The 23,817-nt window shown below is 43.6% G+C and overlaps 1 protein-coding gene across 2 annotated transcripts in view; it reads right to left on the bottom strand.

Moving 5' to 3' along the window:
• Wipf2 (WAS/WASL interacting protein family member 2) overlaps positions 1–23,817 on the bottom strand; it is a 41,329-nt gene that overhangs the window by 5,171 nt on the left and 12,341 nt on the right. For both annotated transcript variants that reach the window (XM_090350798.1, XM_090350799.1), the window contains exons 2-6: positions 10,025–10,156; positions 9,333–9,465; positions 8,102–8,218; positions 5,681–6,334; positions 1,151–1,360 (exon numbers count right to left, since the gene is read on the bottom strand). In XM_090350798.1, coding sequence (XP_090206924.1) covers positions 1,151–1,360; positions 5,681–6,334; positions 8,102–8,218; positions 9,333–9,465; positions 10,025–10,087 — 1,177 coding nt within the window. In that variant the 5' untranslated portion in view covers positions 10,088–10,156. The remainder of the gene's footprint in view (positions 1–1,150; positions 1,361–5,680; positions 6,335–8,101; positions 8,219–9,332; positions 9,466–10,024; positions 10,157–23,817) is intronic.

Below are 23,817 nucleotides of genomic sequence, written 5' to 3'. Positions count from 1 at the left end.
TTTCTGGGTTTTGTTTGGTGCCAGTTCTGGGATTTGAACTAAGGGCCTGGCCACTGTCTCTGAGCTCCCAACTCCACTTCAGGGTTTTATTTTTTGGTGTTTAGTTGGGCCGGGAATTTGGCCTAGTGGTTAAAGTGCTTGCCTAGCATGCACGAAGACCAAGGTTCGATTCCTTGGTACCACATATATAGAAAAAAGCTGGAAGTGGTGCTGAGGCTCAAGTAGTAGAGCTCTAGCCTTGAGAAAGTCCAAGGACAGTGCTCAGGCCCTGAGCTCAAGCCCAGGACTGGCAAAAAAAAAAAAAAAAAGTCTCATGAAGGCCTGGCATGGGTGGCTCATACCTGTAATCCTAGCTACTCAGGAGGCTGAGATCTGAGGATCAAGGTTCAAAGCCAGCCTAGGCACAAAAGGACCTGAGACTCTTATCTCCAATTAACCTCTAGAAAATGGGAAGTGGGGCTTGGCTCAAGGGTAGGGCAGTAGTCTTGAGCTGAAGAGCTCAGGGACAGTGCCTAGACTGAGTTCAAGCTCCATAACCCCCCCCCCAAAAAAAGTCTCACGACCCTTAGCTTTCAGCCACCTGAGTCTAGGATTAGAGGTGTAAGCCACTGGTACCCAGCTTTAAGAGAGATTTGACCCTTTCAACATTGGTTATTATCGTTCTGTACTTTTGTTCTTCAATGCAATTCAGACAGTCATCTCCTGGTCTCCATTCCTACAAGAACTCGCAAAGATTCCTATAAGGATTATAGTCACATGCCACCAGTGCTGGGCTTGTTCAGTTTCTAAAGAGCCAGGAAGGAACTCTTCTTCCTTGGATCCTTCCTAGGATACATAATTCTAGGATATGTCTGACTAATCTGAAGAGGACACAGTCTCTGACGTAAAAGCCAGCCAGCAACAATGATCAGTGGGAAGGCTTGAGATCACACCTGCTGACTTACTTCAATCTATTGCACAGCAACCAGGCCTACAATTCATGTGAGGAAAGGTATCAATGGATGGGGTGTAGAGATTTGAGAGTAACAGTCAGGTGAAGAAATGTCACACTACAGTGTGGCCATTTCTATCCCTCAAGAGTTACCTGGCAGCCAAGGCAGTGGAATGAAAAAAGTCACAGAACTGTGAGAGAAAAGAGCAAGCAACTCACCCAAGAAAGACCGGACAGTGGTGATAGAATCTCTGTGGCCATTCCTCAGTGGTGGTGGAGGAGGAGGGGGTGGGCCAGCTGGTGTCCTTGAGGGTGGCGGTGGGGGCTTTCCTCTGTTTGGGGGTTCTGACCCATGAATTCGGTATGGTGGAGGCGGAGGGGGAGCATCCCTGGCACCATTTCGAATCATGAGTGGTGGGGGTGGGGGAGCTGCAATTAAAATCCAAAAGTTAGGCTTGGGTGGAGCTGGTGAGGAGAGGAGGGACAAAGAGAAAAGACACAAGCTCTGTCCAATGTGCTTCCAACTTCTTTGTCAGATTCAATTTTAAGACTATTTCAAGTAACAGAGCCAGAAAAAAAAAAAAAAAAAAAAAAAAACCCACAACATAAAACAGAGCCCTAAAAAAATGTCGCTTTGGCCAGGCACTAGTGGCATTCTGCCACTTTGAGTCACAGACCCACTTGCAGTTTTTTTGTGGGGTAAATTGGAGAAAACAGTGTCACAGATGATCAGATCTTAGCCTTTTGAGGAGCTGTCAGGCATGAGCCAATGGTCATATGGCGCATTTTTTTTTCAAGTCCTGGGGCTTGAACTGAGGGCCTGAACACTGTCCATGGGCTTTTTTCTCAAGGCTAGAGCTCTACAGACCACTTGAGCCACAACACCACTTCCGGTTTTTCTATGTATATGGTACCAAGGAATCGAACCTAGGTCTTCATGCATGCTAGGAAAGCACTTTATCACTAGGCCAAACTCCCGCCCCCCCCAATATATGCTTTTTAATGACATAACAATTTTTTAAATTATCTTGACCAGGCAGGTCCCAAATTTATGGGCTCAATCAGTCATCAGCTTTCTCAGTAGCTGAGACAATATGTGCGTACCAACAGGCCTGATGATCTAACTTTTTTTTATTAAAAGATTTTATCAACACTGATTGTTTACATTATATTTCAAATGTCATGTTTAACAAACAAATATTCAAGAAGGGAATCTCTATATGCGATCATTGGCACATAAATTTTAGAACATAATTAATATTAAGCTGACAATTTGTATGTCATATCGACCTATATAACATGTCTACAGAGTATATATCCCATCATAGATTTTTTTTTTTTGCGGGGGCTATCCCTGAGCTCTTCAGCTCAAGGCTACCACTCTACCCTAGAGCCAAGCCCCACTTCCCAGTTTTCTAGAGGTTAAATGGAGATAAGAGTCTCAGGTCCTTAATGCCTGCCAGGCTGGCTTAGAATCTCTCTCTTCAGAGCTCAGCCTCCTGAGTAGCTAGGATTACAGGCGTGAGCTACCCACCCAACCCCATCATAGATTTTTTTATTAAAGAATTTATTAATATTGATTTTTACTTCATAGTTCAAATGACATGTTTAACAAACAAGTATTCAAGAAGGGAATCTCTATAATCACTGGCACTTAGATTTTAGAACATAATTAAAATTAGGTTGAGGGCTAGTATGTCATAGATACATATTAATCTATGTAATAGAACATTATGTCTATAGAGTCATAAATTTTTATGTCTATGTAGTTGTGTTTATATTTCCAATACCATGTCCCTAGCATTGGGTATGCAAATATTGAGTCATCACTCTTGTAATTGTACTGTTTGGATCTAATAGCCACATATTAAAGAGACCATGCGCCTTTTGTTCCTTTGGTCTTGACTTGCCTCACTCAACATGATTCACTCTAATCTCACCTGCTTCCCAGCGAATGCCATTAGTTTATCTTGTCTGTTGGCTATGCAGAATTTCATTATATACATGTGTCACATTTTTTGTATCCATTCATCTGTAGTGGGCATCTGGGTTGGACCTAACTTCTCATGGGGCTAGGAGTTTAGCCTAATGGTAAAGTGCTTGCCTAGCATGCAGGAAGACTGGGGTTTGATTCTTCAGTACCACATATATAGAAAAGCCAGAACTGGTGCTGTGGCTCAAGTGGTAGTGCACTCAGTGCTCAGGCCCTGATTCTGTCTCCAGGACTGGCAAAATAAATAAATATTTAAAATAAAAGCTCAGACCAGGCGTGGTGGCTCATGCCTGTAATCCTGCCTACTGAGGAAGCTGAGATCCAAAGGGTCTCAGTTCAAAGCCAGTCCAGGCACCAAAGAACGTGAGACTCTTATCTCCAGTTAACCACAAGAAAACCAGAAGTGGCAATGTGGCTCAAGGGGTAGGGCGGTAGCCTTGAGCTGAAGAACTCACGGACAGCACCCAAGCCCAGAGTTCAAGCCCCATGACTGACAGAAAAATAAAATAAAATAAAAAATAAATAAATAAAAGCTCAGAAGGTTCTTGTAATAGGTGTGGCTCAAAGTCCAATAACAAGGATATCAGAGTCAAAGTTCCTAGGTCCAATAAGAGATTTGTCATGGTCACCCCCCCCATAAAAATTTTAAGCACTAAAAGTTTTAGGGTTTTTTTTTGGGGGGGGGCGGTGGTCAGTCATGGGGCTTGAACTCTGGGCCTGGGCACTGTCCCTGAACTCTTCAGCTCAAGGCTACTGCCCTACCCCTTGAACCACTTCTAGTTTTCTAGTGATAAATGGAGATAAGAGTCTCATGGACTTTATTGTCTGGGCTAGCTTTGAATGATCTTCAGATCTTAGCTTCCTGAGTAGATAGGATTATAGGTGTGAGCCACCGTGCCAGCTAAAATTCTATTATTACAATCATTCAATTACATAAATCCTTCTCTCTCCTAGCTCACCCTTCCTTGGTCTCACAAAATGCCAACACTGGTTAAATACAACTTGGGTCCCTTTCTGTACCTAGAAATGACAGCTGAACACAAACCATGCAGATTACTAGGTCTTAGAAGGTTATGTCCCATGATCTTGGGCAGGCCCTTTCTGTGGCTACCCATCCAAGCATGCTTCTCAGTCTCTTCATTCTCTCAAGCTTCACATGAACACTGCATGCCTTCTATCTCCTTACACTGTCCTCTCTCATTGATCAAGATGTACTGAACTCACAAACTGCTTTGTTGAATGTCAGCTCCCATGTACAACTTCTCAAAAATAATAAAAGTATTAAAAAAAATTCTCCTCTCTTCCTCTGGCCTCATTCACAGCTGATTTTTTTCTTGCTTTCTATTTCACTGAAGAAACTAGCAAATTTCAACATGTTCCTACCACTTCACCAATTACTCATTGGCTTCTATGCCTATATGCTCTTCCTTCCTCCCTCCTGTTATGAAGAACTATGGATTCCCATGTATGGATCAAATTCTCACCTCCTCAAAGATCAGGCTCAATTTATTCCCTCTTCCCTGGCTCAATTTTCCCTTCTCCACTCACTTTGTGCTATCCAATTCATCAGTAAACACATCTCCCCTCTGGTCAAGTACTCTACCACTAGACCAAACTCCCAGCCTCAGATCTCCACTCTAGAGAGAAAACCTCAACTCACAACCTACACCCTAATCATTCCATTTTTTGTTTACACAAGCACACACCTACTCAGGCCTTCACAGTAAATTCCTTAGGAGGCTACTACATTCCTTTCCTCCCATCCTAGTCTTTCTTTCCCTTCCCTCTTCCTTTCTTACTTGAGGTGATGGGAGATATTCAGGGAAAGTGTCATCATGTTGCCCAGATGTCTGTGTTCAAGAGATCCCTCTGTAGGCCTACCCACCTGCCCAGCCTCCTGTGCGGCCTCCTTTTGCCACCTCTGCCTTGCAGTATGTTCCAAGCATAGACCAATGATCCTGTCATATGAATTCTCTTCCGAAAGCCCTCAGTGGCTTCCCATCTTACACGTGATTCAGTTCAGAAGTTCTATAATGGTCTCCTGGGGAGATCAAGCTTTCTCACTTGCACTCCTGCCACCCACTCCTCATTCACTCTAGTCCTGTCACATTTAACTTCTTTCCTACTATTCTAGTATCAAGAATACTCCTTCCTCAGTGCCTTTGTATTTGTTCCACTGCCTGCTACAGCTATTCTGTCAGATAATTTAATTATGGGACTTCATTGCTTTCTTCAGGTCAGGCTACCATATTCTCCAATTTTCAAAGCATCACCCTATCCCCAATATATCCTCTTCTTCTCTGATCTGATGTCTCTAGAATATACTGCATACTATATTCATAGATTCAAAGAGAACTGTCCTTTTATTGACTGTAGTTTTCCAAAAAAGAGTCTGACATATAAAAAGGCACTCTATGAACCATTTGGATGAATATATAAATTGTTATTCTCTACATCATTGAAAGGATACTTTGGGGAAAGGAGTAAACACATAAACTTAGAAGAAAAAACAAAAACAAAAACAGGGGAGGCCAGGAGTTTGGCCTAGTGGTAGAGTGCTGGCCTAGCATGCAAGAAGCCCTGGGTTGGATTCTTCAGTACCACATACACAGAAAAAGCCAGAAGTAGTGCTAAGACTCAAGAGGTAGAGCTCTAGCCTTGAGAAAGCTTAAGAACAGTGCATAGGCCCTGAGCTCAAGCCCTAGGACTGGCAAAAGAAAAAAGAAAAAGAGATATGTTTCTAAGTACTTACTTACCTGCTCCCCTACTGGGAGGATCTCGGGCAGGGGGAGGTGGCCTATTACTCAGTAAAGAGGAGGCAGAGGTGGGTGGAGGAGGCGCGAGGCTTCTCACAGGCCCTGGTGTCTTCCTATGCAAAGAATTGTGTCTCTGTGGCAGCTCAGGGGCTGACTCATTAGTGGGACTGGAGGGTCCATTGGGGACCCCAGGAGGCTGGCGATAAGGCGGAGGAGGTGGAGCCAGAGACTGGCCACTTGGTCCTGTTCTGATATTCACAGGGGAAGGAGGCGGCTTGACTGAGGGTGGAGCAGGAGGTCCCTCTCGGCCAGGGTGGAGCCTCTGTCCAGGTGTCGGTGGCAAGGGTTTCTCTCGGTTGTAGACCGGGGCTTTGTTGCTGTGCATAGGCAGGGGTGCAGGGGGTGCATTGGCACGCCGCCCTGGAGGTGGTGGGGGAGGAGCAGAGGAGCTGTGCTTCATGCCCGTACTACTAGTAGTATTGGGCCGAGAGAGGTCTGGCAAAGAGGGTCTCTGCATCCGGGGCAGTTCTGCAGGAGAAGCTCGGCTGCTGTCCGTATCATCTTGAGGACGTCCGCTGGATGCAGATGTGGGAGGCCTTGGGGCAGCAGCTCGAGAACTGGGGATCTGTAGGGCTGGCTTACCAGCTAGGTTCTCTACAAATACACCAGACAACACCAGTCAACAGAGTTGAAGATGTATCAGTTGGTCACTCTACAGCAGTCTCCTTATACAATCCACACAGCAGTAGGAGCAGTACCTGCAGAGTTGTGGGCTCATTTGTTTGAAGAGCTGGAGACTGAACCCAGAGCCCTGAGCATACTAATTACTACTTACTCTATTACTGAGTTACATCTTTAGCTCTAGTCCAGAATTTTAATCTAGTTTCAAAACAAACAAACAAACAAACAAACAAATATATATACCATGGAATTGAACCCAGGTCTTCTTGCATGCTAGGCAAGCATTCTACCACTAGGCCAAACCCCCAGCCCTACACACAGTCATATTTTTACATTTATTTGTTTATTTTGTTCAAACCCTGCCTGACTAGACTCTATTGCTTAAGCCATACTTCCAGACAATTATTTGAAGTTTGAACTCTGGGTTTCACATTCTTACTAGGCTTTTTTACTCACAGCTAGCACTCTACCACTTGAGCTAGAACTCCACTTCTGGCTTCTTGATGGTTAACTGGAGATCAGTGTCTCAGTCTGTCTGCCCAAGCTGGATTGAAACCATGGTCCTCAGATCTTAGCTTCCTGAGTAGTTAGGAAGTTAGGAGTATGGGTATTAAGTCACCAGCACCTAGTGTCAGCTCAGCTTTTCACTGGGTAATTGGAGGTAGAGTCTCCCAGACTTTTATTCCTGGGCTAGTTTTCCCTCAGTTCTCTGGATCTCAGCCTCTTGAGTAGCTTAAGTAGCTAGGATTATAGGTGTGGCCTACCAGCTCATATACTTACTTTTCTTTGGTGAGAACATTAGAAATACCTTTAGGCAATTTTGAAAGATACTTTTCTGTGGTGAGAACATTAGAAATACCTTTAGGCAATTTTGAAAGATACCATTCTATTCTCTACTGAGTTCAACCTTTTCTATCTCATATGTAAGAGATCATGTATGCCTTTCTGTAAGCCTAGCTTACAGTTGTTTAACGTAATATCCTCCAGGCTTAATTCAAGTTATCATATATGATTGAAATTCTTTCTACTTAAAGGCTGAATAATGATTTTTGTTTTTTTCTTTTTTTTGGGGGGGGGGGTGTTAGTTGGTCATAGGGCTTGAACTCAAGGCCTGGGCATTGTCCCTGAGTTTTTTCACTGCTCAACCATTTTGAGCCACAGAGCCACTTTCAGTTTTCTGGTAGTTAATTGGAGCTAAAAGTCTCACAGATTTTTTTCTGCTCGGGCTGACTTTGAACAATGGTCCTCAAATCTTAGCCTCCTGACTAGCTAGGATGCTTGAGCCACTGGAGCCTGGCTAATATTCTATTTCATATATTATGTTTTCTTTAATCCTGCAGCTTCTATTTTGCAATGTAATCTCTGCTCCCATCAATTCCTCCTCCTACCCTCAGCCAGTTGCCAGGTTCTTTTTGTTTTTCCCCCACAATGGGCTTGAACGCTGGGCCTGGGCTCTGTCCCTGAGCTTTTCAGCTCAAGGCCAATACTCTACCACTTAGAGCCACAGTGCCACTTCTGGTTTTCTGGTGGTTAAGTGGAGATAAGAATTTCACAGACTTCTTTCTGCTCAGGCTGACTTTGAACCATGATCCTCAGATCTCAGCCTCCTGAGCAGCTAAGGTTATAGGCATGAGCCATAGGTACCCAGCTCCTCAGCCAGTTAACCCATGATAGTCCACTTGGGACAAGGCAGAATCTATTGTGCTTCAGAAATACGCTGAGGGAGTACTTGTCAGATACCTGGGCTGTCCTTGGTTCCCACAGGCCGGAGCTTCGGCACTCCTCCTTGGAAAAGCCCTCCCTTGGGCTGTAGGGCAGCAGCTCCAGAGCTGTAACCACCACTGCTTCCTTTGGGCTCTGGAAAGTATAATATTAGGATATTTATTCCATGTGCATTGAGATCATGACCAAGTCAACCCTTCCTCTATGCAGGCTTTAAATTGCTTTAAATCAATTCTGCTTTTTTTTTTTTTTTGCCTTTCTATTAAAATAAAGTTAGGCTTCTCTTCTCTCCAGCTCCATGTAGGGCTAAAACTTTTCAGTGTGGCCAGGCGCCGGTGGCTCACGCCTGTAATCCTAGCTACTCAGGAGGCTGAGACCCGAGGATCTCCATTCAAAGCCAAGCCAGACACAAAATAATGGCCAGAAAACAGGAAATGTTACTGTGGCTCAAGTGGTAGAGCACTAGCCTTGAGCTGAAGAGCTCAGGGACAATGCCCAGGCTCAGAGTTCAAACCCCATAACCGACCAAACAAACAAACAAAAACAACTTGTTAATGTGATAAAAGTAAAAAGAAGCTAACCTTTTCTTACTTAGGGTGAAGGGAAAGCAACAAACAAAAGCATCAGATACTGAGTTCACGTCTTAGTTTCAAATCCCCAAAAAGAGAGATACAGAGTTCTCTGGGCTCTCATGAGAAGACATGTGTAGCAATTACAAAATACTGATGGCTTCAGTCAATAGGTTTCTAGGAATGTAGTGGCGCCCCCAGAGAATAGGCAAGGATGAGCCCCAACAAGCACGAGCTACAATAGAGATAGGAGTCTTGTTAAGTAGAAACTTATAAGGTATTCAGATGAGCAAACAGGAAGAGAGCCAAAGGACTTTCTCACTCAGAGCTCAGCAATATGAATTAGAGTATTAGCAACTATGAAAATAGGACGTGGAAACCTGTTGGGCAAGGGGGACAGGAATGTGGATTAGTACAGCATGCATGAAGCCCCAGGTTCAATTCTTCAGTACCACATAAGTGGCACTGTGGCTTAAGTGGCAGAGTGCTAACCTTGAGCAAAAGAAACTCAGGGACAGTGTAAAATGAAATACATAATATATAACAATACATATTAATGTAATGGTAATAGAATATTATGTTGTATATTATGTATATAATAAATATAAACTAACAAACAACAACAAAAAAGTGAATCACATGATTATAGAGTTTCACTAGAAGATAAAGCTGAGACTCACTCTCAAGGACAGGAGCGCTGCGGTCATTACTGTTGGTCACCTTCTTCAGTTTGGTCCCTTTGCAAATGTCTTGTAAGAGGGCACCTCGGTTCCGCTGCTCATCCCTACTCAGCTTGGGCTGTTCTGTGTTTGCCTGAAGGAAGGGAGAAATGATTAAATTCACTATAAAGAGCTACTTTCAGAGAGCTTAGTGGTAGAGTGCTTGCCTAGTCTGCATGAAGTTCCAGGTTCAATTCCTCAGTATCACATACACAGAAAAAGCTGGAAGTGGGGCTGTAGCTCAAGTAGTAGAGCACTAACCTTGAGCAAATGAAGCTCGGGGACAGTGTCCAGGTCCTGAGTTCAACCCTCAAGACTAGCAAAAAAAAAAAAAAAAAAAAAGAAGAAGAGCTGGGAAGGTTAGTGGTAAAGTGCTTGCCTATCATGCGTGAAGCCCTGGGTTTGATTCCTTAGTACCACATAAACAGAAAAAACAAAAACAAAAACAAAAAGAACTGGTGCTGTAGCTCAAGTGGTAGAGCAGCACTAGTCTTGAGAAAGCTCAAGGACAGTGCCCAGACCCTGAGTTCAATCCCCAGTACTGTCAAAACAAACAAAACCTCCAACTAAAGAATAAGCTGAAAATAAAAATGATATGGGTAGGAAAATAAAAAAATAGAAGCAAAGGTAGTAGATGCCATCCATCTACTTACCTGATTAAAAGTTGGAGGTGGAGGAGGGCCAGGCGGGGGTGGAGGGGGAGGAGGAATTGGCATCCTTGCCCTGCTCCCAGTTGGCACTGCTCTCTCTCCGTCTTTATTTGCAGCTTTAGGTCACTCATATACCTGTAAATGAAACAAAAATCCTTATGAACAACCTTTAACCTTACAGACGCTTAGTGACCAGGAAGTGTAGAGGACTGGCCTAGCTCGGAGAGACTAAGCACTTAGATCCAAACCAGGATTTGGTAAATTTTCTTTGTAGACGGATAGTTAATAAATATTCTACACTACGTAAATAATATACAGTCTCTTGGATGCTTTTTTTTTCCTTTGGTGCTGGAACTCAACCCCAAGCACTTTGTGCACATTAGGAACTCCCTAGCCCAATTGTGATTTTCTGGGTGGTGCTGAAGTTGAAGCTCAGAATCCTAAGTACTCTACCACTTGAGTCATGCCTTTAATCTTTAATGAACAAAATTCGTTCAGGCTGGGAGTGTGGCCTAGTGGTAGAGTGCTTGCCTAGCATGTACGAAGCCCTGGGTTTAAGTGTTCAGTATCACACACATAGAAAAAGCTGGAAGTGGTGCAGTGGCACAAATGGTAGAGCACTAGCCTTGAAAAAGCTGAAGGACAGTGCCCAAGCCCTGAGTTCAAGCCCCAGGATTATTTTTAGAAAAAACGAGGGTCGGGAATGTAGTCGAGTGGTAGAGTGCTTGCCTAGCATTCACGAAAACCAGGGTTTGATTTCTCGTACACAGAAAAAGCAGGAAGTGATGTTGTGGCTCAAGTGGCAGAACTCTAGTCTTGAGAAAACTTAAGGACAGTGCTCAGACCTTGAGTACAAGCCCCAGGAATGGCAAGAAGAAAAAAAAAGCAAAGAAAAAAAAAGACATTTTAGGTTCACAACAAAACTGAGCAAAAAGCTCAGAGAATTTCTATATAGCTGTCCCCACACGGGCATCTACCAAAGTGGATCATGGGTTACAATCAATGAATCTACAAGTGGTATATTATCACCCAAAGTTCATAACTTACATGGAGTTCATTTGGTCTGACAAATGCATACAATGAGTCAGCTGTATTTGGCTTGAGTACTGTCCTTGGATTTTCCTCAAGGCTAGCACTCTATCACTTAAACCACAGCTTTTTCTACGTATGTGGTACTGAGGAATTGAAACCAGGTCTAGGTAAGCACTCTATCACTAGGTTAAACTCCCAGCCCCTGGAAGTCCCTTTTCTTTTCTCTTTTCTTTTCTTTTCTTTTCTTTCTTTCTTTCTTTCTTTCTTTCTTTCTTTCTTTCTTTCTTTCTTTCTTTCTCTCCCTCCCTCCCCCTCTCCCTCTCCCTCTCTCTCTTTCTCTTTCTCTCTCTTTCTTTCTGTCAGTCCTGGGGCTTGAACTCAGAGCCTAACCACTGTCCTTGGGCTTTCTCAAGACTAGCGTTCTATTACTTGAGCTATAGCTCCACTTTCAGCTTTTTCTATGTATGTGGTACCAAGGAATCAAACCTGAGGCTTCATGAATGCTAACCAAGCACTCTACCACTTAGGCTAAACTTCCTGCTCTGGAAGTCCCACTTCTCTTTCTTTCTCTTTTCCTTCTTTCTTTCTTTCTTTCTTTCTTTCTTTCTTTCTTTCTTTCTTTCTTTCTTTCTTTCTTTCTGTCTTCCTTCCTTTGTTTTGTTGTTGTTGTTGTTGTTGTTTTGTGGGTCATGGGGCTAAACTTGACCTGGGTGCTGTCCCTGAGCCCAGAAGTCCCATTTCTTATCCCAAAGAATACAAGCCAAAAAACCATGGCCCTTTTGAGTACAACTTACAAGGAAATTTCAAGATTAGGCAATCAACCTGATCAGTCAATCCACAGAAGTGCTTCAAAATAATATGATTAATGACATCAAGACTTAGGAAAATGTTTACAGACAGCCTCTAGCACAGATGAGACCATGTATACCAAGCCAAGCTGGAAAGTCAAACCAGCATAGCTAAGCTCCTGTCTATGGAGTACATCAAAGCCTCTGTGAATAGGATGTAACTTAAAACACTTCTCAATGCTCTGGGAAATGCTAAAAGGAAAGGAAAATACTCTAAGGATTCTATGAAACCAAGAACTTTTTTTTTTTTTTTTGCATTAGAGTCTCACTTTGTCTAGACTTCAATTCACCCATTTTAGGCTAGAATGTCCAGCTTACTACTTTGAGATGGACATTTCTGCCCAGGCTGGCCTGGAACCTCCATGCTCCTGATCTTTGCTTTCCAAGTAGCCAGGATATACCTGCAAGAGCCTGGCTTTCAAGCTGGGAAGAAAAGAAGGAGGAGGAGAAGAGGGGATGGGGAGGAAGAGGGGGAGGAAGAGGAGGAGGAGGAGGAAGAGGAAGAGAGGGGGAAGAGGAAAGGAAAGGAGGAGGAGGAAAAGAGGGGGGAGAGGGATGGAAGGAGGGAGGGAGAGGGAGAGAGAGAGAGAGACACAGATAGACTAACTAGAGAATGGATCAAGAGGTATAACACCTGCCTAGCAACCATGAGACCCTGAGTTCAAACCCCAGTACTGCCAAAAAAAGAAAAAAAAAATCAACAAAAATTCTAGGCTGCTCTGCTGAGCTATGGTGGACTACGACTGGTCAGCTTGGCCTCCAGTGAGGTGTGGAGCATAGAGAGACTGCCCCAAGCAGAAAATGAGTCCCCACTGGAACAAAAGCTTAAGAGAATTAAGACAAGAAACTCCAGAATGGAACCAGCAGTTCTGGGCAAACCAGAATTTGACTTTTAGCAAGGAAAAAGAGACCCAGACCTGAAAATGGACGCAGGTCAAAAAGCAATACTAACTGCAGAAGAAACAGCTGACTTTTTTTTTTTTTTTGGCCAGTCCCGGGCTTGAGCTCAGAGCCTGAGCACTGTCCTTGGACTTTCTCAAGGCTAGAGCTGGGTCCAGAGTTTGGCCTAGTGGCAGAGTGCTTGCTTAGCATGCACGAAGACCAGGGTTTGATTCCTCGGTACCACATACATATAAAAAAGCCGGAAATGGTGCTGAGGCTCAAGTGGTAGAGCTCTAGCCTTGAGAAAGTCCAAGGACAGTGCTCAGGCCCTGAGCTCAAGCCCAGGACTGGCAAAAAAAAAAAAGGCTAGAGCGTTACCACTTGAGCCTCAGCACCACTTCCAGCTTTTTACTATGTATGTGGTACCAAGGAATCAAATCTGGGTCTTCGTGCATGCTAGGAAAACACTCTACCACTAGGCCAAACTCCAGGTCTGAAACAGCTGACTTTTACAAGGAATTTTTAAATAAAAATTCTCACAAAACTGGGGGCACTGGCTCACACCTGTAATCCTAGTTACTCAGTGGGCTGAGATCCAAGAATCATAGTTCAAAGCCAGCCTGGCACAAAAGTCCATGAGACTCTTATCTCTAATTAACCACCAGAAAACCAGAAGTGACATTGCAGCAAATGATAGAGCCATAGCCTTGAGCTGAAGAGCTCAGGGACAGTACCCAGGCCTAGATTTCCAGCCCCACAATTGACCATACAAAAAAATCAGGATCCTCTCTCAAAGATAACAGTTCTGCCTACTCAATCTCTAGAATATCTAAAGGGAAGACAGTTGTGTCTTCAAAAGGAAAGAGTTCCAGACACTCCCATGGAATAGAATTCTGATACCATAGTTCGAATCAACTGAAATCTTTCTTAGCAGCTTCTAAGATAGAAAAATTTGGCACAAACTTTGCTCTGATACAAAAAAGAGTCACATAATAGAGAACGGAATTTTTGTTTGGTGTATTTTAGTCTCAGGCAGAAGGAACTATACACCCTTGCCTGACAAGACTTTCACAGCCTAATTAGATGGTGTGGGACAACTCTGAGCATAGATTTAGAAACACATGACGACAGCTGTTCACAACAACCTTTCAATGCAGCAATTGACCCCAGAAACATTTTCATCAAACAAGAAATGCAAAATGATCAAGTCTATTTTGTAGTTTCTCAGCCAGATTTTAGCCAAATAGAATTAAGTTATCAAAAGTAGGACTGGAGGTGTGGTTCAAGCGACAGAATACCAGCCCTGAGTGAGCAAGTCAAGTGAGTCCGAGCCAGAGCCCTTGACTTCAAACCCTAGTGCCACTAGGAAGAAAAGGAATGCAAGCAAGCAAGGAGAGAGGGAGAGAGACAGAGACAGAGACAGAGAGAAGGAAGGAGGGAGGGAGGAGTGGATGAAAGGAAAGAAAGAAGGAAGAAAAAGAGAAATAAAAAGAGGGGGCTGGGAATGTGGCTTATTGGTAGAGTGCTTGTCTAGCAGGTATGAGTCCTGGGTTCGATTCCTCACTACTGCATAAACACAAAAAACTGGAAGTGGCGTTGTGGCTCAAGTGGTAGAGTGCCAGTATTGAGCAAATGGAGCTCAAGGACAGCACCCAGGCCCAGAATTCAAGCCTCAGGACAGACTAAATAAATCAAATCAAATCAAATAAAAAGGCAAGCAAAGAAGGATGGACCAACATACCAAAAAGACAGAACAGGATATCTATGACAAAATCAGGTATCTATGAGAAAAGAAGAAACAATTGCCCTGGTTGTAGTACAAAAACTATTAACTTGCTGAATTCACTCACGCATCCATCTTCCCACTGAGAACTCACCACTTAAATCATTCACAGTATTTTCTTTTCCCCCAGGTACTGAAATCTGAACAGAGGTCCTCGGACTTGCTTAGCTTGCTTGCCAGCTGGCAATTTACCACTGAGCCACATCTCCATTCTAGCACTTTGTTGGTTTTGGAGATGGGAGTCTTGTGGACATTTTTGCCCAGCCTGACTTCAAACATCAATTCTCAGGATTTCAGCCTCCTGAGTAGCTAAGACTATAGGCATGAGCCATTGGCACCTACTTTTATGCCCAAGTCTCAGGACGACCACCAAGAGACCACCGAGAGTCAGACAATCCGAAATGCAAAAGCAAGGCTTTATTCAGGCAGGCTAGCTCCAGGCCTCTGTCCTACACTCCCATACAGAGTGAGCCTAGGAGGAAGCCCTGAACAGCTTTTCTACAGGGCTTTTAAAGGCAAAGACTACAGATTTACATTAACACAGCAATCAGCTATTGGAATGAGATAAGGTAGGGGATAGGGACAGTTCAGGGCAGTTGTAGCTAAGGGGGATTCTTATACCAGTAGAGTCCGAATTAGCTGTCTAAGGGTAGTTTTATAGTTTTAGAAAACAAATGCCATCCCTTGAATTTACGCAAGTTCTGCTTTGGAAAACAAATGCCATCCCTTGAATTTACACGAGTTCTGGTTAATTTTAACACAGACAGGTCAGTTCCTGGGACTTAATGGCACCACAATTCTGTTTCTTTACTTTAGGTGCACTTTTGGGTCACTCAACAACAAGACAGTTGCTGCTTCAGAATGGGGGCGCTTTTTTAGCTCTTCACTACTATGTGCTAAAGCATTGCTCTAGAACAATGACTGAACCAGCAGAGATTTCTTTCACCCAGAAGACAGCTGGCAATGTAGATATTTTTAACTGCCAAAACTGAAATAGGGGGTATTACTGGCATCTAGTGGCTACAAAGGTAATAAACATTGTATAGGTTGTATAAGATGGCTTTTCATGACCAACAACGATTCAGTTTATATCAAGAATACCAAAACTGAGGGCCAGGAGTGTAGCCTAGCCTAGTGGTAGAGTGCCCACCTCATATGCACGAAGCCCTGGGTTTGATTCCTCGGCCCATATACACAGAAAAGGCCTGAAGTAGCACTATGGCTCAAGTGGCAGAGTGCTAACCTTGAGCAAAATGTGTCTAAGGACAGTGCCAGGCCCTGAGTTCAAGCCCCACAACTGGCCAAAACAAAAAACAAAAACAAAAAACAAAAAAAACAACCTACCACAATAGATAAAAAACTGTCCTAAAACTACACAAGGTAAGTTTCTACAATCTTAGAGCTTACATTCTAGAAGAATAGACAAACAAGGAAACAAAGATAATCACAGTGTTTTAGTTCTTGATAAGAGGAATCACAAAGGTAGAGTGTAGGAGTAGGGAGGAGTGTTCTCTCAGATAGGTTGGGGGGGGGTGCCCACAGACAGAAGTGGTTCTCTGACAAGCATCTCTGTGAGCCCAGCAAGCCCTGTGATCTCCTAGAGGAAGATAAGTTTTACAGAGAAGAAACAGCAACTGGGATTTCCCCAGCAAGGGTGTGTGCCAGGTATGTTAAAGAATAGGCTAGGGAGTGTAAGACAGAGCACAGAGAAGAGGGCTAGAAGATGAAAAGTGCAAATTTTAGTGGTGTAGTCACCATCCAAAGTGCCTGATACCAAATAAGTCTAAATGAATCAATAGCTTCATACACAAAGCAAATGATAGCTATTTCCCTCATCTCACAGACCAAAAGTAATCTCTATTTTTTTAAGTGAAAGACAGAGATTAAGACATTATTTGGAAGCTGGGAAAGAGGTTAAAAGTCACCTGATGGCCAGGTGCTGTGGCTCATGCCTGTAATCCTAGCTACTCAAGAGGCTGAGATCTGAGGACCGTGGTTCTTTGCCAGCCAGGGCACTACAAAGCCTGGAAACTTTTTTCTCCAAGGGTAGGGTGGTAGCCTTGAGCTAAAGAGCTCAGGGACAGCACCCAGGCTGAGTTCAAGCCCCATGACCACCAAAAAGCCCCCCACCCTTTGCCCCCCCTCGCAAAAAAATAATCACCTGATGGTAATCAGTCTATCTATCCCCCTTCCCTTACTTTGCTCCTAAAAAGCAATAAACTATGGGAATGTGTTGCTCCTACACTCGGTTGCATAATAGCATTCATTTCCTAGGCCAGGGATGAGGAACCTTCCTTTTGACAAGGGCTTTTTGGGTATTTATACAAATTGGCAGGTCATACTAAATTATCCATTCAGGCAGATGGCCACAGGCAGTCAATGAGAAGCATAGATGTCTGTTTCATAATATACCACATGACTTTGTAGGCCTTATATGGTCCACAGAATGGATACTCTCTACATCACCCTAGGTCAAAGAAACCCAACATAACAAAAAAAGTCAAGGGGCTGGGAGTTTGGCCTAGTGGTTAAAGTGCTTGCCTAGCATGCATGAAGACCCGGGTTCGATTCCTCGGTACCACATACATAGAAAAAAGCCAGAAATGGTGCTGAGGCTCAAGGGCTAGAGCTCTAGCCTTGAGAAAGTCCAAGGACAGTGCTCAGGCCCTGAGCTCAAGCCCAGGACTGGCAAAAAAAAAGAAAAAAAAAAGAAAAAAGTCAACAGCTGCCTACAAGCATTCACACACCACTCCAAAAAAATAGCAGGAGCCAAAAGGCTCTTGTAATTATTGGAAAACTGATGTCCACACAGAATCAAAGACATGCCTCTCTGTATTCTATGACAGAATAGAGAAGGTGTCTGATGTCTAAAATACAGACTAGAGTAACTTTTATATTTGCCACCATCATTCCATACAGTTGACAACACTCTTCTCTTAATGGAGAAAGTACTACCTCTTCTCTGAAATTCAGTTCTGTCACACTCCTGGTGAAGTAGCTTCCTCTTATGTATAGAGATGGAATTCACTAAAATTCCAAGTTTATGTGTTGAGGGAAATTCTTTTTCCAACTACAGGCATTTTTTTCATTATGGAAACTATGTAGCAAATCTGACTGATCTAACAAATTTTAAAAAATCACATACCCATCATGAATATTTAAACTGAAAAATCCTAAGACTTCTAAAATAAACCGAACACCAATACTTTACTCTTTCAACCAATGGTTTTTCATCATTATAAACACGCAACACTGAAAGAGAAAATGAAGCTATTTTTTTTTCCTCATCAAGATGTAAGTATGGGGCCCGGGAGTTTGGCCTAGCGGTTAAAGTGCTTGCCTAGCATGCACAAAGACCCGAGTTCGATTCCTCGGTATCCCACATACACAACCAAGCCGGAAGTGGCAGACGAGACTGCGGTGACAGAGAGCGAAAGCAAGCAAGTGGAGCCCAACCGAGTGGTGGCCGGAGCGAGCGGGGCCGGAACGTGCGGGAGCGAGCCGAGCCAGAGCCAGCGAGGCCGGAGCGAGCGGGGGCCGGAGCGAGCGGGGCCGGAGCGAGCGGGGCCAGAAAGACAGAAAGAGAAAGGGGGCCAAAAAAAAAAAAAAAAAAAAGATGTAAGTATGAAGCTGAGCATGGTGGTAATATGACTGTAAACTCAGCTCTTGGGAGGTGATGGCAGGATTGAAAGTTCAATGCCAACTTGGGCTACAAGAGTATGATTTTGTCATACAATGCAAAAAAAAAAAAAAAAACCCATAAGGATGAATCTCATAATATAGCTTTTTTCCCAATATGACTTTCTCCTTCTGTCTCAGAATACATATATAGTACAATTCCTGAGATTTGAACTCAGAGCTGGATGCTGTCCCTTAGCATTTTTAGCTCAAGACGCACTCTACAACTTGAGCCACAGCTCTACTTCTAACTTTTTTTTTTCTCCCTGACCCCCAGTCCTGGGGCTTGAACTCAGGGCCTGGGCACTGTCATTAAGCTTCTTTTGACCAAGGATAGTACTCTATAATTTAAGCTACAGTACCACCTTGGGCTTTTTTCTGCTTATGTGGTACTAAGGAACTGAACCCAGGCCTTTGTGCATGCTAGGCACTCTATACCACTAAGCCACATTCCCAGCCTGTCCAGCTTTTTTTTTTTTTTTTTTTTTTTTTACAGTTAGTTAGAGATAAGAGTCTCATAGACCTTTCTGCCAATGCTGGCTCTGAACCTTGATCCTTTGATCTCAGCCTCCTGGGTAGTTAGGATTACAAGTATGAACCACCATCAACCAGCTCACAGTTATTGTCAACATCATCATCTTCAGACTTAGGGTTTGAACTCAGGGCGTGGGCACTATCCATAAGCAGTTCTTCACAAAGCTAGTGCTCTACCACTTTGAACCACAGCGCCACCTCCAGTTTTCTAGTGGTTAGCTGGAGATAAGAGTCTCACAGATTTCCTTGCCCAGGCTGGCTTTGAACCACATCCTCAGATCTCAGCCTCCTGAGTAGCTAGGTTTACAGGGGTAAGCCACTAGCACCCAGCTATATTATTTTTTTTAAGTGTCCTAAAACTGTAAACTCTGGAGTCTCTATGTGGTAAAAATTAAGACACCACAGATTATTCAAAGCAAGATTATACAAAATAAGTCTCAGGAGCCAAGTCCTCTCATCTAAAATGATGACAAATCAATGAGAAGTCTACTCTCACATTCAATTAAATGACCACAGCTGCAAAGAAATGGCTTCTTAAAGAGGATGACTAACGACAGCTGATGCAAAGGTAACTGTAAATTAAATGTCTGAAAATCATCCAAAACAGAAAGCAGAGGATGACCTCACTAAAGAACTCCAGTCCCTAGCAACTCCTCCCCTTCTTTTCAGGGAAAGAAAAATCTGTTATTCTGAAGGCACTTATGTACTGTGGGATGGAGGGGGGTGGGGCAGGAGTCCTGCATACAAAACACCAGTAAGTCAGAAATAGTTTAAAGCGGTACTCTGAAACACAGATGATAATGAATAATCAATGAAATAGATATACTTAATTTTGAACATTTGTTTTTTCAATTTTTATCAGAAGTATTTTAATGGAAGTTGTAAAAACGTGATAGAAAGACCCAAACCAGCGGCTCTTTTCTAATTCTGTTACTTGGGACACTCACGGGTTCAAGGCCAGCCTGGGGGGAAGGGGGAAAAGGTGGATAAAAAGTTATCTCAAGGGCCAGGAGTTTGGCCTAGTGGTTAAAGTGCTTGCCTAGCATGCACGAAGACCTGGGTTCGATTCCTTGGTACCACATACATACAAAAAAGCCAGAAATGGTGTTGAGGCTCAAGTGGTAGAGCTCTAGTCTTGAGAAAGTCCAAGGACAGTGCTCAGGCCCTGAGCTCAAGCCCAGAACTGGCAAAAAAAAAAAAAAAAAAAAAAAGTTATCTCAACTCACTGACAGGAAACAACAACAACAACAACAAAAAAAAACTGGAGTTGGGCATGGTGGCTCACGCCTGTAATCCTAACTACTCAGAAGGCTGAGATCTGAAGAAGCTAGCCTGGGCACTAAAGTCCGTGAGACTCTTACCTCCAATTAACCACCAAAAACAGGAAGTGGCTCTGTGGCTCAGGGAGTAGGGAAGTAGCCTAGAACTAAAGAGCTCAGGGACAACACCCAGGCCCAGAGTTCAAGTCCCACAACCGACAAAACAGAACAAAACAAAACTGGGGCCATGTGCTTTCCATACCCAATATAAAGATATAAAATAGGAGGATGGCAATTCAGCTAGCCCAGGCAAGAAGAAAGAGATACTATCTGAAAAAGAACTCAAGAAAAAAAGGACTGGGGGCCAAACCCAATATTGCCCCCCCAATTAAAAGAAGGGACCAAGGGCTGGGAGTGTGCCTTAGTGGTACAGTGTTTGCCTACATGCATGAAGCGTAGGGTTCGATTCCTCAGTATCATATAAACAGAAAAAGCCAGAAGAGGTGCTGCATCTCAAGTGGTAGAGTACTAGCCTTGAGCAAAAGAAGCTCAGGAACAGTGCCCAGGCCCTGAGTTCAAGCCCCAGGACAGGCCAAAAAAAAAAAAAAAAAGGAACCTCATGTGTAGGCTCAGTGGGGCATGACTCAAGAGATAGAGTGCCTAGGAAGCAGAAGTCCCCAAGTTCAAACCCTAGCACAATAAAATAAAATACAAATCAAATAAACAAATAAATAAAAATATTAAATCTTGGGGCTGGGAGCATGGCCTAGTGGTAGCATGCTCATCTAGCATGCATGAAGACATGGGTTCAATTCCTCAGTACCACATACACAGAAAAAGCCAGAAGTGGTGCTATAGCTCAAGTGGTACAGTGCTATCCTTGAACAAAAGTGTCCATGGACAGTGCCCAGGCCCTGAATTCAAGCCCCAGGACTGGCAAAAAAAAGAAAAAGAAAATTAAAGCTGTTTCTTTTTTTTTTTTTATGTGGTACTGAGGAATTGAACCCAGGGCTTCATGCATGCTAGGCAAGCTCTCTGCCACTAACCCACATTCCCAGTCCACATTTTTTTTTTTTTTTTTTTTTTTTTGCCAGTCCTGGGCTTGAGCTCAGGGCCTGAGCACTGTCCTTGGACTTTCTCAAGGCTAGAGCTCTACCACTTGAGCCTCAGCACCACTTCCGGCTTTTTTCTATGTATGTGGTACCGAGGAATCGAACCCGGGTATTCATGCATGCTAGGCAAGCACTTTAACCACTAGGCCAAACTCCCGGTCCCAATTAAAGCTGTTTCTATAAAACTACTCACCTACGAATGCAAATCAGTTCTATACCAAAGCCAACATGACCTCCTCAGGCTACAGAAAGATGGATAGATACACTATAGAAATATATATATGGCGCCAGTCCCGAGGCTTGAAATCAGGGCCTGAGCAATGTCCTTGGACTTTCTCAAGGGTAGCACTCTACCACTTGAGCCACAGCATCACTTCTGGCTTTTTCTGTGCATGTGGTGCCAAGAAATCGAACCTGGGTCTTCATGCATGCTAGGCAAGCACTCTACCACTAGGCCACACTCCCGGACCAAAAAGACTATACTTTTTAATATAAGAACTAGGATTCTAAGCCAAGTACAGTGACTCATGCCTGTAATCTCCTAGCTACTCAGGAGGCTGAGATCTGAGGATCAAGGTTCAAAGCCAGCTCGGGCACAAAAGGACCTGCGATTCTTATTGCCAATTAACATCCCAAAAATGGGAAGTGGGGCTTGGCTCAAGTGTTGGGTGGTAGCCTTGAGCTGAAGAGCTCAGGGACAATGCCCAGGCCCAGAGGTAGGGTGGAAACCTTGAGTTGAAGAGTTCAGGGACCGTCCTGGACGAGTTCAAGCCCCATGACCCAGAAAAAAAAAAAGAACTAGGATTCTACACTTGGTGTCTATAATATTACTGTGACAAGTACTATTAGACTACTGACTTCAAAGCAATTCACAGCAACCAAGAAGCGGCTCCAAACACATTTCCAGATATTTTACAGAGACTGGCAGTTAAAGGCACAGCCCTATTTTTCTTTCAAGGGATATATAATACAAAGGGGGGGGGAAAGGATGTTCTTTCATCTGGCCAAAGTTTTAAAAAAAAAATCAAAAACACTTCAAGTCACAGGACTTTATCATCTCCAGAAAGATACTGCATAAATCCAAAGGAGATGATTAGTACATCTGTTTTCAAAGCCTGAGTCAATTTTCCATTTCACAAAAACAGATTCCTGGGTTTAGATAGTGAAATGATACTGAGTAGCTCAATGTTCTAAATTAATATTCTCCTCCCTACCCACACAGCCTAGGAACCAAGGGCTTAAAGATGTTGGCAAGAAAATGGAGTCACACAAGGCCATCAGCCAGCACAGGGAAGAGAAGAGTTAATCATGAAAGACATACATTCTAAGAAAGCCAGACAGATTAAAAGAGTCTAAATACAAAAACAATACTAGAAGAAACCTAAGGAGTTTGCCATGAAGACTAAAAAGTCCATATAAGAAACAGATTCCAGGGCTGGGAGATTGGCCTAGTGGCTAAAGTGCTTGCCTAGCATGCACAAAGACCCGAGTTCGATTCCTTGGTACCACATACGTACAAAAAAACCGGAAGTGGTGCTGAGGGGCAAGTGGTAGAGCTCTAGCCTTGAGAAAGTCCAAGGACAGTGCTTAGGCCCTGAGCTCAAGCCCAGGACTGGCAAAAAAAAAACAAAACAAAACAAAAAAAAACCAGATTCCAGATCTGAGGTTCAAGGTTCAAAGCCAGCCAGGGCACAAAAGGACCTGCAACTGTTATCGCCAATTAACCTCTAGAAAAATGGGAAGTGGGGCTTGGCTCAAAGGTAAGCAGTAGCTTTGAGCTGAAGAGCTCAGGGACAGCGCCTAGGCCAAGTTCAAGCTCCATGACCCACAAAAAAAATTTTTCTTTAAATTAAAAAACAAAGAAACAGGGCCCGGGAGTTTGGCCTAGCGGTTAAAGTGCTTGCCTAGCATGCACAAAGACCCGGGTTCGATTCCTCGGTATCCCACATACACAACCAAGCCGGAAGTGGCAGAGACGAGACACAACCAAGCCGGAAGTGGCAGAGACGAGACTGCAACAAGCGATAGAGAGCGAAAGCAAGCAAGTGGAGCCCAAGCGAGTGGTGGCCGGAGCGAGCGGGGCCAGAAAGAGAAGGGGGCCAAAAAAAAACAAAAAAACAAACAAAAAAAAAAAAAACAAAGAAACAGCCGGGAGTTTGGCCTAGTGGTAGAGTGCTTGCCTAGCATGCATGAAGACCCGGGTTCGATTCCTCGGTACCACATACATAGAAAAAAGCCGGAAGTGGTGCTGAGGCTCAAGTGGTAGAGCTCTGGCCTTGAGAAAGTCCAAGGACAGTGCTCAGGCCCTGAGCTCAAGCCCAGGACTGGAAAAAAAAAAAAAAAACAACAACAAAAAAAAAAAACACAAAGAAACAGATTCCTTCAGGCTGGGAGTTTGGCCTAATGATAAAGTGCTTGCCTAACATTCACAAAGATCTGGATTTGATTCCTCGGTACCACACACATAGAAAAAAGCCGGAAACGTTGCTGTGGCTCAAGTGGTAGAGCTCTAATCTTGAGAACACCCAAGGACAGAGATCAAGCCCCAGGACTGGCAAAAAAAGAAAAGAAAAAAGAAATAGATTCCTCCATCTCCTCCCTATGCTAACAGAAGACTGGGAAAATAAAAGAGTCTGAACCAAAAGACTAATCGTAGCTAAGGACAAGA

The sequence above is a fragment of the Megascapheus bottae genome, chromosome 17 (assembly GCF_031878675.1).
Source record: "Megascapheus bottae isolate mThoBot1 chromosome 17, mThoBot2.hap1, whole genome shotgun sequence".
Taxonomy (NCBI): domain Eukaryota; kingdom Metazoa; phylum Chordata; class Mammalia; order Rodentia; family Geomyidae; genus Megascapheus; species Megascapheus bottae.
The sequence above is the reverse complement of the archived record's forward strand: the minus strand, read 5'-3'. Positions and strand labels throughout refer to the sequence as shown.